Below are 14,637 nucleotides of genomic sequence, written 5' to 3' on the forward strand. Positions count from 1 at the left end.
GTTCTTGCTATCAGCATCCACTTTGCTTGCTTCACGTTTCCCTCTAGTAATTCCACAGTGTATTTCCTAGCTAAGTACGACTCTTCACGATGCTGATTTGTTCTGCTTTGTACGACGCTTTCTTCTCTTGTCTCGTGCCTTCGTTTATACATTTTCCTGTATTCGTAGCAGCGATGTCAGTGTACATTCTGTGACCTGCAATATTTGAGCCTGTTTCAAGGAAACGCCGAGTCGCAGCGCGGAATTGCCATTTTCGACCACACATGTAGCCAACAGCCACTAGTACCGCGCTCTCTGTATTTTACTTCGCATCCATGACTCAAACGACCCTCCTCCAATACGAGGCACCATGTGAGTCTTGAACTACTGCGATGAAAAGCGCACTGTGGACGAGCAACGCATACAGGGCCTGTCCAGAGCTTAGATTGGTGCAAGACGCCCTCTCCTGGTCAACAGCACCGAGCGCGATCATCCTTTCGCTTAGGCATCGCCTCCTTCCTCGAGAGCTACAACAACCAGATCGCTGTCATTGGGCTGCAAGACGAGCGAGTCCTTGTAGAAGACGACTACAATGACTACCCCGACTTTGTGACACTGTGCGAGGCGTCCCACGGCTACCCGGCGACGAGCTTGCAGTGGCAGCCTGCATCCGCGACGGGCCATGCATGGTCGCAGAAATCACCCTCGACGGAGTTGCTGGCGACAACGGGAGATGCGCTAAGAGTTTGGGAGTATTCGTATGATGGGCCGAGTGCGATTTCGAGTTACGTGGGCAGGCAGCCGGGGTCGGGGGGACATTCTCTGCAAATGAAGGTTGCTCTATCGGGTGTACGTCTTTGCCCCATTCTATGGCTTCTTGTACGGATGGCTGATCTTATTCGACGCACAGCAATCCAAAATACAGAGTGGGTCGACGGGGGCACCGCTGACGAACTTTTCATGGAACGAGAAGGCCCCAAGCCTCATCGTGACTTCCTCCATCGATACAACGTGTACAGTGTGGAACATCGACACCTCCACTGCGATCACCCAGCTCATCGCTCACGATCGTGAAGTCTACGATGTAGCTTGGCTTCCCGGTTCAACCGACATCTTCGTGTCCGTCGGTGCAGATGGAAGTCTGCGGGCCTTCGACTTGAGGAGCTTGGAGCACTCCACTATCTTGTACGAGACGCCAGCACCCAAGGGGCCAGTACCAGCGGAGTCACCCTCTTCATCTGCCCGTCCAGCGACTTCTCCACTCCTCCGCATTGCTTTCAACCCTTCGGACTCCAATTATATGTCCACCTTCCACATGGATGGACAGGAAATACAAATCCTTGACATGCGTAGCCCCGGCCAGCCTGTCATGGAGCTTAGAGCCCACCGTGGCCAAGTAAATGCTCTTGGATGGGGCTCTGCTGAACGTCCCCTACTAGCTACCGCGAGTAAGTCCTCCGGGTCATCTCTTCAAGGCATCAACTGACCGCCCTTGGGTGGCTTAGGTGACGACTGTCAACTTCTCCTGTGGGATTTGGCTAGCTACACACAGAGCGCCGCATCTCCGCGCAGCGCCGGGTCGCGATTAAACTCCCCCCGCCCAGATGTCAAGAAGAAGGTCGTGACTGATCCTGTGATGGCATATACCGCTCCGGGGCAGATAACAAATCTTGCTTGGTCGCCTCCGATCCCCGGAATGGTTATGAATACTGGGCATTCCACGGCCACGGGAGAGTGGATAGCGATATCGTTAGGCAAGTCTATCAAGGCCCTGAAAGTCTGATGTGTGCTGCGTGCTCGATGCACTATCGCCCTGCTTTTTGAAAGTACTGTGCTATCTATTCTGTAATTTTACCTTCATGGCGTTTATTCTTGTGTGGGTATTCCATCATTTCCGCACTCTTATCGGGTGTCGGCGTCTTGAACATATGGGCCAATTTCGTGATTGTGCGGGTGATGTCCCATTGGTTTCATCTCAGTCGGATACTGTAACTATCTGAGCGGCGTCGTCGAGCCCAATGGCTCAGGTGCTTGTGTTTTGCCTGCTGGCGACGGATCCACACTTGTTCCCCCAATAATTAACATGTGCGACGCACTCCAATGGCTATCGTTCCCTGCAGTCATATCCAAATTCTGCAACTGGATGTGTATATACTTCCTGGAATATTGTATTTGATGCAGGACCCTGATAGGGATTCTTGGTCGCGAGACCATCACTTTCTGTTTTGCAACATAACTCTGACATTACCGCCAACATCGCATGGTCGCAGAGCCGTTTGACCCATTTATCCGCGCGTTATCTCGCTTCCAGGCACACACATCGGTGGATTCAAGAAAGAAGCACATGGATCACTGACAGATGGAAGCGCATGCTCGAAATAAATAAAAAGTAGCCCCGCGCCAGGATTCAGACTAGCCGAGTGCTCCAACTAGTCTGTGCCCCACGCCAGCCTCTACAGTTCCGACGCTGCTCATCGCTGCCCACTCAAAGTTCGTACAGGATGACCGACGTTATGGTTCAAGGCGCCACACTCGACGAGAGGCGGAAGGCAGAGCGAAAGGAGTTATCCTCAACGGACTCGTTCGACAAGGAGAAGCAGATCCACGAACCCCAGGTCTTGCTGCAGGACGACGCCGATGTTGAGGCGGCAAGAGAGCGTCGGGCGCAGCTGTATGCTCGGCTGAGACCCTTCCTTCTGGGCGGTCTGGCTGCTCTGATACTCGGTTGGTGGATTAGCGCTACGATCCTCCCAGCTACGCGGCATAGATGGTGATTTCCTTGAATCTGAGCCGTTGGAATAGTGCTCATTCAATATCTCTAGGATCGTACAGACTCTCTTTGCATGGTTCTTCATCCTGTAAATGGCACCCCGTCCACTCAATTGAAGATCTGCTGACTTTGGTGGAACTTGTAGGATCATTGCGTTCCGCTTCATCCCCAATTCAGTGGTTACGCGCCCTGTCAGCGCTGTCTGGCAGCCCCTCGTCCACAAACCATTCTTTGCCATGTCGTTCAGAGCCCGACTGGCCATCGGTTGGGCCTGCTTGGCTGCCATTGTCTTCGGATCGGCATTTGGCTTCCCATTGACCGGCGTAAGCTTACGCCACCCGTACATATGCTTTGTCTAACGCGGCATGGAACACTAGAACACGACCTACGGTGATCGCGCCGTCTCCGTTTCTGGTCTCATCGTCTTCCAGCTCGGATTCATCGCGAGTTCGAAGAAGCGATCTGCAATTCCATGGTGAGTGTCTACCGGGGTGTCGTTGGCGTCCGTGCTAACGTCCCATGCAAGGCCCACTGTGATTGTCGGCCTTTTCATGCAGCAGGCCATTGCCTTGTTTGTGCTCAAGTCTGGCGCTGGGTTCTCGATCTTTAATTGGATTGCTACCCTTGCCTCCGACTTCTTGAACCAGGGCTTGGTCGGCGCCCAGTTCTTCTTTGATGCAGATACCATCAACAAGCACTGGTTCTTCGTCAATACAGTGGGTTCTACAATGCTCGTCCCTCTTGCAAGATATCAAACTGCTCTACTCTAGCTCGGCACAATTATCTTCTTCATTGCCTTCGTGCAGATGATGTACTATCTCGTACGTGATACACCCACTATCAACAGCTACGACTCGCTCACAACCTTTCCTCAGGGCGTCATGCAATGGATCATCAAACATTTGTGAGTATATGCGCACATACAGAGCACAACTGGTAATTGACATTTCCTGCAGTGCTTGGTTCTTCTTCAAGATCATGAACGTGTCTGGTGCCGAAGCCGTTGTGGCCGCAGCCTCTCCATGGATCGGACAAGGAGAATCCGCTTGTCTCGTTCGGCCTTACGTTGACTGTACGTGCTGAATGATTCTCCCCGAGATCTGTACTAATATTCCCCTTATCTTTCTAGTGATGACACCTTCAGAACTCCGTAAGCCCATATACCGTCCGTATCAACCAATGGTTCAAAGTACTAACGTTCTGTTTATAGACCTTACTATGACCTCTGGTTTCTCGGCCATCGCAGGTTCCGTTTTCAGTGCTTATATTAGCTTGGGTGTCCCGGCACAGAACTTAGTCACATCCTCCGTCATGAGTATCCCCGCTTCCATCGCCATCAGTAAGATCAGACTTCCGGAGCTGGATGAACCTGTCACTCGCGGCCATGTTGTCGTTGACCGTGGTGAGAACCAAAAGAACGCACCTGTGAGTACGCCAATACAGTGGAGACAGTTTATATTAATAAACCATACCGCAAGGCAAATGCCCTCCACGCTTTCAGTCAAGGCGCTGTTTTCGGTCTTATCGTCGCCGGTCAGATTTTGTAGGTCTAACATGCCGCGTGCTGATGCAGAAGTCATTTGATTCCCTTTTCCTAGGACGAATGTATTGACTGTGCTGTCTCTTGTTGCTATGTAAGTTAACACGCTCTCCATTCCGACCCCATGACTGACGATCTCTTCCAGGATCAATGGCCTACTCACATGGATCGGACGAGGCTTCGGCATCCACCACCTCACTCTTCAACTCGTCATTGGCTACATCGCCTACCCAGTGACCTTCTTCTTGGGTGTCCCTCGCGGCGAAATCCTTCGTGTCTCCCAGCTCCTCGCCACGAAACTCGTTGCTAACGAATTCGCCGCTTACCTTGACCTCCAGTCCATTCAGCATAGTGACAACCCCCTCTCCCCACGTGCATTCACGATCGCCTCTTACGGCCTCTGTGGTTTCGCCAATCTTGGTTCTCTGGGTATCCAGATCGGTGTGCTCAGCGCTCTCGCACCCTCCCGCGCTAAAGTTATCGCTCGTATCGCTTTCTCTGCTATGATCTGCGGTTTCTTGTCGACGATGCAGACCGCTGGTATTGCGTGAGTCTTTTATCTTGCCCTCCATTGTGTCCCCCCGAATTGATGTACACGGGTAATTTTCCAGCGGCATGCTTGTCTAAGTGATCATCTTCCGCGGTTGTTGATACCCATTTCGTTTTGTAAGTATTAATGCCTGAGAGGTTACAGGTTTGTATGAAAAAGTTAGATAGTTGGATGGGTTTAATGTGCATGAGATGTAGCATACTACTTACTGACTGCAATCAAAGAGGTCGCCCTTGATGTCGATTATAGGGTTAATGAGAGACTTGATTCTACATATTGCGAAAGTACATGGACATTCTAAGCCGGGCTCCCAACAAATTTCTTGACGAGGGGCTTCCAACAGTCACCGATCTGCATATGTTCGCCTTCGCAAGTCTCTAGAATGACGCGGCCTTGTTCATCCAGCGTTCGCAGTCCAATCCAATCCTCAAGATATAATGGCTGGCGTCGCATGGGTATGATCGTTGTTTCTTCGCCACTCGTCGTGGAACCGAGTATCTTTTCCTGCATCACTGTCAGGGAGTCATCAGACTCGTCAGGCTCGGCCGCTGAGCCAAACCAAGCACTCTCTTTCGGTATCACTGTCACGTCCTTCGTAAACAGGACCAAGACCAGGTGCTCCAAACTAGCGAGATTGCGTGCGTAGGTTTCATTTCGGCCATCGATGGGGGCGACCTCGTTGTTGATTGACGTCAGGAAGTGATTGGCTTCGAGGAAGGTCTCCAAGTTGCTTGGGTCGCGGAAGTATTGTGCCTTTCGAGTGGAGTCGATGGAATGTCTCTGGAAGTGTGTGGAAGGCGTACCTGGACGAGATTCCCTTGAGCCCACTTGGAGTACACGCCATTCTTCACGGCACGCCTTGCGATCTGGCACAAGAAGTCGTATCGGCGGCATTCCGATACTTCGGAGACACCCATATGTTGGGACCCGAATGTGATGAGATTGTGTAACGGGGGGTCGTTGTACCTCTCGACGTACGCACGAAGGAACTGTCCACCTGGAACGTGCCCAGGGTTCAACACAGGTATACGGACATGGCGTACGAGCGAAGCTATACCTACCTTGCGAGAATCCGATAGCGTCAAACCCGTCCTTTAGCTCCGGTATATCATTCAGCTGCTCATTCACCATGTCCACTTGGGAGTTGACGTTCCCGTACTGCCTTGCAAAGCAAGCATTAGATGCGCAGTAAACCAGTTGGCCGGTAGGCACGAACGAAAGTAGCTTTTCGGTCGGCATCGGCGTCCTGTTCGATGTATATTGAATGTATGAATATTCCGGGGTACATTTCCCCGATGAGCGACGCGAATTCAAGCATTCCAGGGGAGGAATGCGAGTCACCTAGGCGACGCTCAGCATCCGTCTGATAAATAGAAACCGAGAGATGTGACCGACCCAGTCCATGCCATAGCACTAGAGGCCTATACTTCTGGACAAGCGGTGAGGCTGCAGCAAGCGCACAGAACGAGAGAGCTAACGGTAAGAGCATTGGTGAGTCAGGGCGTACAGACGACGGGCGCTCCGTACTCAGTAAGGGCGCTTAACTCCTATCTGTAATTGTAACCTGCCTGGTGCCTTTTGACTTTCACCATGATCACGGTGATTGACCACACGGTGTAAGAAATGCTTCTGTCGCTGGATCCGAAAGCTCCCAGTCTCCAGTAGGTTCCAATCTGTCCATTGTCCTTCTCCTATGCTCACCTGTGCTTGTCACGATGATGTAGAACTTGTGCTGTGTGCATAACTTGGATACTAACATGAACGTGCCCCCAAGTCCCTGATGGCGCGACGCAGCATGATCGATGCTTCATTTCAAACGGTTCAAAAAGTTTCTAGACCATTTCGATGGTCACAAAGAAACCAAAGCGATGATTATCGATGAAATGCGATTTGTCTTAGCCAATTGTGTACACTCTGCCGCATCGCCATACAGAATTACCCTGGCGCCGTGACATGCAACCTAGCAATCGACATCAGATTGAAGTCGCGGAGCGGCATTACCCACCGGCCGCCCTGGTTCTGGGGTTCATGACGCCATGCGACTGTGAGTACCCTCAGGTGAGCCAGATTCAAGCCAGATCGACAAGATGGCTGGGCTGGTATATATAAAGACTAACTGGCCATTTGGAAATTCAGCAACCACCCCCACCTAGCACCAACAATCCTACACATCAGACACCATGACCAACCTCTGGCAACCTGGCACATACTACGGACCTGGCTCCGAAGTCAAATACAATGGTGCGCCCACTACTTGCTACTCTCTCAACCAACCCTCGCTGATTCATCGTTCGACTAGGCGTGAACTACAGGATCATCCAACCACACTCTTCCCAGGGTGATTGGACCCCCGATGTAACTCCTGCTCTCTGGGGCCGTATGCAAGGCGGCGACAACGATAGCCACAATAACAACAACAACAACCAGAACAACAACAGCCAGAACTACCAACAGCAGCAACCACAACAGCAGCAGCACAACAACTATGGTCAATCAGATTACAAGCCCCCTCAACCCTCAGAACAAAGTTGATCCGTCATCATTTGCACTGACTCCTAAGCTGATCGTCCTTTCTCTAGCTGGATACGGCGGCAAACACCCAGAGCAAACGGTCGAGGTTACCCATGAAGAGAAGAAGAAGAACTGGTTCGATCTCGATGATGATCGCAAGAAGCAAATAGAGGTATGTTGCCTCTCATAGTGCCGCCCATCATCAACTAATCAAGCATTCTAGATCGGAGGTGGTCTGCTCGCCGGAGCCGCTGCCATTGGCGCTGGTTTCTTCGCCTACAAGCACCACGAGAAGAACGAGGAGGAGGTTCGTATCTCCCATCTACACCTCAGACAGGTCCTAATTCCGTTGAACAGAAAAAGGCTCAGGCTTGGGGCGCGCAGAACTGGCTTGCTGAGGCTCAATCCCGCGCTGAGGCCTTCAAGCGCAATGGTCCCTCAACCGCCGCTACGTGGGTCTTGACAGAAGGCAAGCACATCCCCAAGGATGCAATTCTCGTCGGTCAAGAGAAGAGCTGGAACTTGTACATCTGCCGAGCCTTCATCGATGTACGCTTTCGATTAAAGATCGTCTTGTTGACACATACTTAACTACACTCTAGGGCGGTGTCCGTACGTAACTCTCGTGGTATGACTTATGATGCCGCTGAACCTTTGTTTGTAGAACTCGGCAAGGCTTCCGATGCCTTCAAGAAGGGTGGTGTCATCGGCTACGGTGGCGACGAGAATCACGTACTTACACTCCTTGCATCATATCAATGATCCGCTAACACCTTTGATTTCTAGGTCAGCACCTACGAAATCCTCCTCGGTGACATGCGTGGCTTGGTTTGGGTCAACGCACACGGTAAATTGAACCCAGACTCCCTCGGTAAACGCCCCGTCGAGGGTGGTCGGGAGAATGATGGTACCCCATTGTATGTTGCAAAGGCCCCTTACAAAGGAGCCGTTCACCCCGGAAAGGCCAGCGAGAAGCTCAATGGTGAAGCTGCATGGATCGATTGTGTGTAAAATGTGTGCTGATCTTGTTTGTAGGTGCCTACATTCCTTACGATGGTGAAGAGAAGCGCGTCGAGGATTACCAAGTCCTTTGCTACGCTTAAATACTGCAAAACAATTGTTGTTTTACGTCGGACCTTTCCAACACCTGTAATCTTACCTCCACAAATGCAATGTTTTCGTTGAGCAGTCACACTCAAAATACCGATTTCCGAAGACCCCAACTCATCACGGTTGCAACTGACTAGAAATACATGTCATCTGGAGTATGGGGCGTATTATTGTACAGAATCTTCGAAGGCGATTAGCGAGGTGTCATGGATGACCTGTGTTTATTTACCACTGAGGGCGGCGGGCCTCGGTATCCTTTCGCACATAGTTGGCATCCTCTTCCTCCCACAACTGCTTGGAGTAGCTATTCACGATGAAGCAACCCCCTGAAACGGATGATGAGAGTTGGGTCGGGCATAAACTTTGAAACGACCACTCACATATTTGTATCAGCCAGACGACAATAAACAAGCCAACCATGATACCCCTCATGAGGCCTGCCCCCTTCTCACACGCCGTCTTCTGTAGCTTACTATCAGAATCACCGATACAGTCATCGATGGCCCCCTGCTTGTCGTTGAACAGCCGGTAAAGCGAATACGCCCCCGAACAGATGCTGAAGGCCAGAAGGGCCGTCAACATGGTGAAATAGGCCGATATGAAGCCGCGTATCTTTCCTATCGCCCCTATCAATCTGTTGAAGTCGGTAAGTAGCGGTTCTGAGGTGATCGAGGGGGTTTCTGTTACCCGAAGATCGAGAGCAAGGCCAGGAGACCGTAGATGATAATTTGAATGATGAGAGCAAGTTTATTTCCGCCTGGCGACGGATAATCAGTTGACGAGATTAATGGATTGATTTAGGAGGAACGAACTTGTTTTGGTTGCTTGCATGATGCCTGCAACGGTGATTACACCACCGCCTGCCATTCCGAGGATAGCAATGACCTGAAGTATATCTGTCAGATTGGTGTCGTGTACGGAGTAGAAACGGCTCACAAACACGCCAAATCTGACGGGGAGACAGCAGCAGAACTTGCGAGAGCGAACATAAGCCATGATTTATTGGTATTGAGCTGGAGTTCTTCAGAATATTTTTGAAAGGGCGTGAAATGTCGTGTTGACCGATCAACGGTATGCTAGTTGTGTGCGCGGGGGAGAGGACCAGCCTATCAGCTTCCATCAAAGCCGCTGCGAGGTATATATACTGGGCGGAGACCCATGGATACTGTTTGGGACGGAGCGCTACGGCCAGGCTATGCGTGATGGTTCAATGTGGGTTCCTAAGGCGAAACAGATGCACCAAGTTTCAGATGTCTTGTCCCCACAACGACTTCAGGCTCGGGAATAGGCCCATACTGCATGAGGCTGGCATGAGGCTGCGCGCGGTGTGCTTGACTCCATTCACTAACCTCAGCCATGATGAACTTGGAAGTGAACAAGCTGGAAGTTTAGCGCCGAGACAGTCGCGTCTCGCGTCTTGATCACGTTCCACGACCTCATGAATGGCCCACAACCGCAGGAGACGCTGCTCTCCTCAATCCACAAATTCATAGTGCACAATGATTTCCCTGCGCGCGCCGTACACCCATATGCTTCTGGCTCAGAAGCACCGACGGCTCTCCTAGAGCAGCTGGTCGCCACCGCGGACAACATGTCGCACTCGCTGCAGATGTACTCGACGATGCCTGTATCGAATCCAAAGCTCGTCTCGCTGTTGCGAGAACACGCTGCGATATCCCGGTCTATCTACACCGTCAGAGCTCTTCCTGCGGTCCCGTTTCAGCCAATGCTCAACGTCAGGTATTCATAGTTAGATCAGAGCACGCACCAGATCCTAGATGCGCTGAAGAAGCGTCCTGAGACGAATTATGGCGAGGACATACCATCAGACAAGTCGACGATCATCTCATGGTCTGTTGGGCGGCTGCAGACTTGGGGGAAAGCCGTTGGAATGGAATTATTTCAAGACCAGAAGGACGGCGGGATTAGTCTCATGCTTGGGGGGAAGGTAATTGTCATAGATATTGATCTTTCAGTGGACACGAAAGACCCAGCGAATCCAACCGTCGAAGTGACTAACGTGAAGACAGCCTACGCTATCCCGAATACCTCGTCGCAAGGAGCTTCGACATCGTTGGATGGTTTACTCAGAGACAGTGTCAGCGCGTTTCTGACCGAGGTTCAGAAATCAGACGACACCATGTCTCCACGAGAGGCTGCGAGACTCGGGCAGAACATCCGAAGCCATCTATCGTATCTGGTTATGTTAGACCAACTTGCGGCGTTGGACACTGGTGCTGGGATCCAGTGGTTCGCCGATGTTGACGCCCAATCATCCTTGCTCGAGCTGTTCTCCAAGATAGAAAGCGAGGCGGTCGCATCGTAAGTTTCTGATTAAAGCATAGCCATGTCACTATCTCTCATTCAACTAGGACCTCCCCATCGCAGCAAGCACCTCTGGATATATATTTGCTCAGAGCCCACTCCCTTCCCCTTCCATATCTACAAAGACCATCCCTCTCTTTCCTCGTGTACCTTTCACCTCTAGCCTACCTGTCCCTTCTTCGCTCTGTCCCAAAAGACATTCCTTCCGCCATAACACCCAACCTCCCCTCATTCGACATACCACTATCCCACTTACGCTCCTCCATCACCTCCCACTCAAAAGGCGTTACCCTTGCTACCTTATCCCTCCAAAAAAGCACCTTGCCCATCCATCAAACTCTCCCCACAATCCCTGTGGGCAGCAGCCGTCCAACATTTGCGCTTCCTCGCGCAGAGGCCGCTGGACGGCCCGACCACACCTTCCCTCAATACACGCCACCCAACGCAAACTCCATGAACGTCGCAGACGCGCCCTTGGAGCATTATGCCTGGATCCTGGATTTCACGGGTGATGGACAGTCCCCTGGCGTTGTGATGTCGCAGACGAGGATGCGGGAAATCGAGGGCCTTGTGAAGCAGGATACTGGATTTGATGTGCCCGATGCCATGATGACGCTGAATACGCAGAGTTGGATAAATCTGTTGGTGCGTCTGTCGAACGACTCCCCAATTTCTTCGTCCTGACAGTACTAGCTTAATCCTGGAGAACATGTCTCTCCTGAACGTTACACGGCACTATACGTACGTTTAACTGACTATTTTTCTCCTTCCCAGCACACTGCTCATCATGCTCGATAGAAATCACCTACATCTGCACATCCACCACTACAACTTCGCCTCACTGCACCCGACGAACCTGGCTTCCGTCTTGAAAAGGTACACGTTTGCAGTATGAAGCAAGTCTGGGGTATCCTGGAGGTAAGTTTCTCCATCTACACGTATTGATGCGTGGCCACTTATTGTCGGCATTGCCATTGCGTAGATTGTCAAAGAGCAATGTTGGTTGAACGAGATATTACTTGGATGTAATTGGACTCCAGAAGGTTTGGATATGGGAGCAGATGAGCTCCCCGAAGAGTCAGCTGAAGTGACCGAAGACGATCTTCAAGCCGTTCTGGCTGGCAAGTCTCACCATTCTTCGACTATATTCACTTAGACTATATTATATCTCACTGTAGGCACCCTCACACCTCGCAAGCTACCTGTCAACATCACCCTTCCATCTCTATCGCCCCAACTCGACCTCGACCCCTTCGCCTTCGACGATGCCATGACCATCCTACAAACATCAGCAACACCAAGCCGCCCGCGCATCGCGATGTCATCGCCTGAACGACCCCCAATGTCCGGGGACGTGCAGATCACGGTGGAGTACGACGAAACGCGGCCGAGGGGCGTGAAGGTGGAGGTTAGTGGGATGATAGGCGTAGAGTTGAACAAGGAAACTATGGAAGAGGCCGCGAGGCGAGGCGGGGTGTTTGGGTTGCCTGGCAGGGTCTGGACGAGCTCGCGAAAGCTGATGTGAGGATCTATCTTTGTACCTTGTATATAGACAGGCACAGGACGCGTTCGAAAGCATGCGATCTGAATTTAAATGCGTTTCAGAGATATAATGCATAGAGACAAGTATGAAAACAGTGTTATTGATTGTCTACTCGGCTGGGACCTCGAGCTCCCCAGAGTTGATGGCATCGATAACATCGTGAGGTGGCTTGCCGTCTACTGTGCAGCCGACGCTCTGAGCGGTTCCCAAAATCTCCTTCACGCAGCCCGAGAGTTCCTTCGCGAGGGATTTTGACTTCATTGTTCGAGCAATGTCGTAGATTTCGTCAAGGGGAATGTTGCCGGTGTGCTTGATGTTCTTCTCCTTCTTGCGATCGCGTGGGGGCTCTGCGATAATTTATTAAATTGAAACAACTAGGATGCAGATGCGCGGTGAGGCATACCCTTGAGCGCACGGATGACGAGGGAAGAGGCAGATGGGACGACTGAGACCGCGGCTTGACGGTTCTGTATCGTCAATTGGACAGTAACCCGGAGACCCTTCCATTGCGAGGTAGCTTTGGCGATATCTTCACCAACCTTCTTGGGGGACTACATTGACGGCAGCACTTAGAACATGGACCCCTCAGCAGAGACAAATCGCGTTGCGTACCAAACCCAGAGGACCAATTTTGGGAGCAAGAGCAGATGAAGCCCCGACTTCACCACCTGTTGCCCTCAGGTAGATGATTTTAATTTCATTGGGATCCTGCGCAGGTCGCGAGCACAATCAGCACAGCTTGTCCAGTATGCGAAATGCTGGACATACGAGTTTCGGGGCCATTGCAACGTTGAGTAGGGAGCACGATAACTTTTTGGCGCTCGCCCTCCAGTAGCAGCGGCCTCAGTTTCTCACACAGCGTTAAGGTTCGGGCTCCGCCTTGTTGTACTGTACAGACGTGCGTGACTGAGGATAGGGGCGTACCCACGTGATGATTATCTTATCTTGCACTTTTCTGGCCAAGTCGAGTTTCCATCATTACTACATCCAGCGCGTTTCCTGGAAATATCGACTGCGATGGATCCATGGAATCGTCCACCTCAGAGAGGGTCGAGTTACCGGCCTCTTTTGAGGACACTGACATGGACTACCTTGCGCAGCTCATAGGTGTGTGATTTGCCTTTCGTTTCGGTCCAAGATCGCTCATTATCGGCTGGTTGATGTAGCTGACATGCTTGAGCGGTTAATGGTGCACAACGATCGCATACCCCTTCTTCCGTGTGCATCTCTCCTGTTTTATTAAGGCCCACTCCTGAACAAATCTCTGCCAGTGAGAGCCTGACACGGTTCCATTCAAGATCAGCACCAAACATCAGTGTTCTGGACTATCTCAGGCGTATCATTCGCTTTACAAACGTCGAGGTAAAGTTTGTCTGAAATCCTCTACTTCTCAAGGAGTATTTTTGATCGCCCTTGAAACAGAAATCATGTCTGCTGCTTACTTTGCATTATGTTGATCAAATCTGCGCACGAACCCCTCTTTTCACATTGTCCTCCCTCACCTGCCATCGATTCGTTATTGCTGCCATCGCAGTGTCAAGCAAAGGCCTCTGTGACACCTTCTGTACGAACAGCCTTTACGCCAAGGTTGGAGGAATATCCTTGTCGGAGCTTAACCTCTTGGAGCGAGAGTTTCTCTCAGCGATTGACTGGCGATTGACGGTCAGTATGTTCTTTTCATTCCGTTTCGGCCTGCGCTTCGATGCCTTAAGGAACTCTGTTACACTCCATCTGCCATTTGTTGATGCATGTCCTCACGAGTGCTTCTTTCCTTCCCATTCAACTCTCTAGTGCACACGCGAAGTCCTCCAAGAATACTACATCAATCTCGTCCGAACCCATAGCTCCGGAACCTTCGTTATCATTGGCCCTCAGTCTCCCACCATGACATCGTCGTCCAGCGACATCGACATAGATAGCACACAGTCTCGCTCCGTTTCGCCTAGCGACACCCCCACCCGATCGATCCGACACCGGCATCGTCCCTCTCCACATGAGACGTCCGCTATACTCATTGACACTTCCATGCTAGCCCCGGAAGCCCCTGTTCGAGCCACGCTCGAACAAAATATGGCCTTCGCTGCCCTCCAGCAGTCGCGGGACACGCCTTCATCGGAGGATGACAGAGATCAGACTCGAGATCAACCTTCCCAGCATCAATGATTTCCATTGGCATTCCTTTGATTCCATACCCTACAAAATCAGTAGTACTATTAAAACATAGATATACAAGCAGCTGATGCATCGTTCACTCAGAGTTACGATTGCATCAAATACGGAGTGCTTCTCAATGGAGGCGCAGTTGAGAA

General features: G+C 51.3%; 8 protein-coding genes across 8 annotated transcripts; 5 read left to right on the forward strand and 3 right to left on the reverse strand.

Annotated features, from left to right (window-relative positions):
- Positions 1 to 314: 314 nt before the first annotated feature.
- PC9H_007658 (uncharacterized protein) lies at positions 315 to 1,762 on the forward strand (the record flags this gene model as incomplete). Its single annotated transcript, XM_036777186.1, has 4 exons — positions 315 to 351; positions 407 to 828; positions 890 to 1,427; positions 1,485 to 1,762. The coding sequence occupies 4 exons, from the start codon at positions 315 to 317 to the stop codon at positions 1,760 to 1,762; spliced, it is 1,275 nt and encodes a 424-aa protein (XP_036630806.1).
- Positions 1,763 to 2,480: 718 nt separating this feature from the next.
- Positions 2,481 to 4,916, forward strand: PC9H_007659 (uncharacterized protein; the record flags this gene model as incomplete). Its single annotated transcript, XM_036777187.1, has 14 exons — positions 2,481 to 2,749; positions 2,802 to 2,837; positions 2,895 to 3,072; positions 3,127 to 3,224; positions 3,276 to 3,465; positions 3,520 to 3,570; positions 3,625 to 3,653; positions 3,706 to 3,821; positions 3,879 to 3,899; positions 3,960 to 4,174; positions 4,228 to 4,292; positions 4,348 to 4,383; positions 4,435 to 4,836; positions 4,901 to 4,916. The coding sequence occupies 14 exons, from the start codon at positions 2,481 to 2,483 to the stop codon at positions 4,914 to 4,916; spliced, it is 1,722 nt and encodes a 573-aa protein (XP_036630807.1).
- A 220-nt stretch (positions 4,917 to 5,136) lies between these two features.
- Positions 5,137 to 6,328, reverse strand: PC9H_007660 (uncharacterized protein; the record flags this gene model as incomplete). The annotated part of the gene is made up of 5 exons (XM_036777188.1): positions 5,137 to 5,592; positions 5,643 to 5,836; positions 5,901 to 5,997; positions 6,056 to 6,180; positions 6,235 to 6,328. The coding sequence occupies 5 exons, from the start codon at positions 6,326 to 6,328 to the stop codon at positions 5,137 to 5,139; spliced, it is 966 nt and encodes a 321-aa protein (XP_036630808.1).
- A 691-nt stretch (positions 6,329 to 7,019) lies between these two features.
- PC9H_007661 (uncharacterized protein) lies at positions 7,020 to 8,453 on the forward strand (the record flags this gene model as incomplete). The annotated part of the gene is made up of 9 exons (XM_036777189.1): positions 7,020 to 7,080; positions 7,139 to 7,366; positions 7,419 to 7,522; positions 7,574 to 7,657; positions 7,708 to 7,899; positions 7,953 to 7,962; positions 8,015 to 8,082; positions 8,137 to 8,332; positions 8,386 to 8,453. 9 exons carry the CDS (start codon positions 7,020 to 7,022, stop codon positions 8,451 to 8,453), a joined length of 1,011 nt encoding a protein of 336 aa, XP_036630809.1.
- Positions 8,454 to 8,685: 232 nt separating this feature from the next.
- Positions 8,686 to 9,456, reverse strand: PC9H_007662 (uncharacterized protein; the record flags this gene model as incomplete). The annotated part of the gene is made up of 5 exons (XM_036777190.1): positions 8,686 to 8,786; positions 8,841 to 9,094; positions 9,148 to 9,217; positions 9,273 to 9,345; positions 9,397 to 9,456. 5 exons carry the CDS (start codon positions 9,454 to 9,456, stop codon positions 8,686 to 8,688), a joined length of 558 nt encoding a protein of 185 aa, XP_036630810.1.
- A 442-nt stretch (positions 9,457 to 9,898) lies between these two features.
- Positions 9,899 to 12,310, forward strand: PC9H_007663 (uncharacterized protein; the record flags this gene model as incomplete). Its single annotated transcript, XM_036777191.1, has 7 exons — positions 9,899 to 10,153; positions 10,211 to 10,782; positions 10,833 to 11,430; positions 11,479 to 11,526; positions 11,584 to 11,703; positions 11,768 to 11,896; positions 11,942 to 12,310. 7 exons carry the CDS (start codon positions 9,899 to 9,901, stop codon positions 12,308 to 12,310), a joined length of 2,091 nt encoding a protein of 696 aa, XP_036630811.1.
- A 126-nt stretch (positions 12,311 to 12,436) lies between these two features.
- Positions 12,437 to 13,111, reverse strand: RPL12 (60S ribosomal protein L12; the record flags this gene model as incomplete). Its single annotated transcript, XM_036777192.1, has 4 exons — positions 12,437 to 12,675; positions 12,732 to 12,879; positions 12,941 to 13,036; positions 13,097 to 13,111. 4 exons carry the CDS (start codon positions 13,109 to 13,111, stop codon positions 12,437 to 12,439), a joined length of 498 nt encoding a protein of 165 aa, XP_036630812.1.
- A 242-nt stretch (positions 13,112 to 13,353) lies between these two features.
- PC9H_007665 (uncharacterized protein) lies at positions 13,354 to 14,491 on the forward strand (the record flags this gene model as incomplete). The annotated part of the gene is made up of 5 exons (XM_036777193.1): positions 13,354 to 13,435; positions 13,495 to 13,546; positions 13,600 to 13,690; positions 13,751 to 13,990; positions 14,120 to 14,491. The coding sequence occupies 5 exons, from the start codon at positions 13,354 to 13,356 to the stop codon at positions 14,489 to 14,491; spliced, it is 837 nt and encodes a 278-aa protein (XP_036630813.1).
- Positions 14,492 to 14,637: the final 146 nt, after the last annotated feature.

The sequence above is a fragment of the Pleurotus ostreatus genome, assembly GCF_014466165.1.
Source record: "Pleurotus ostreatus strain PC9 chromosome Unknown scaffold_5, whole genome shotgun sequence".
NCBI classification, from domain to species: domain Eukaryota; kingdom Fungi; phylum Basidiomycota; class Agaricomycetes; order Agaricales; family Pleurotaceae; genus Pleurotus; species Pleurotus ostreatus.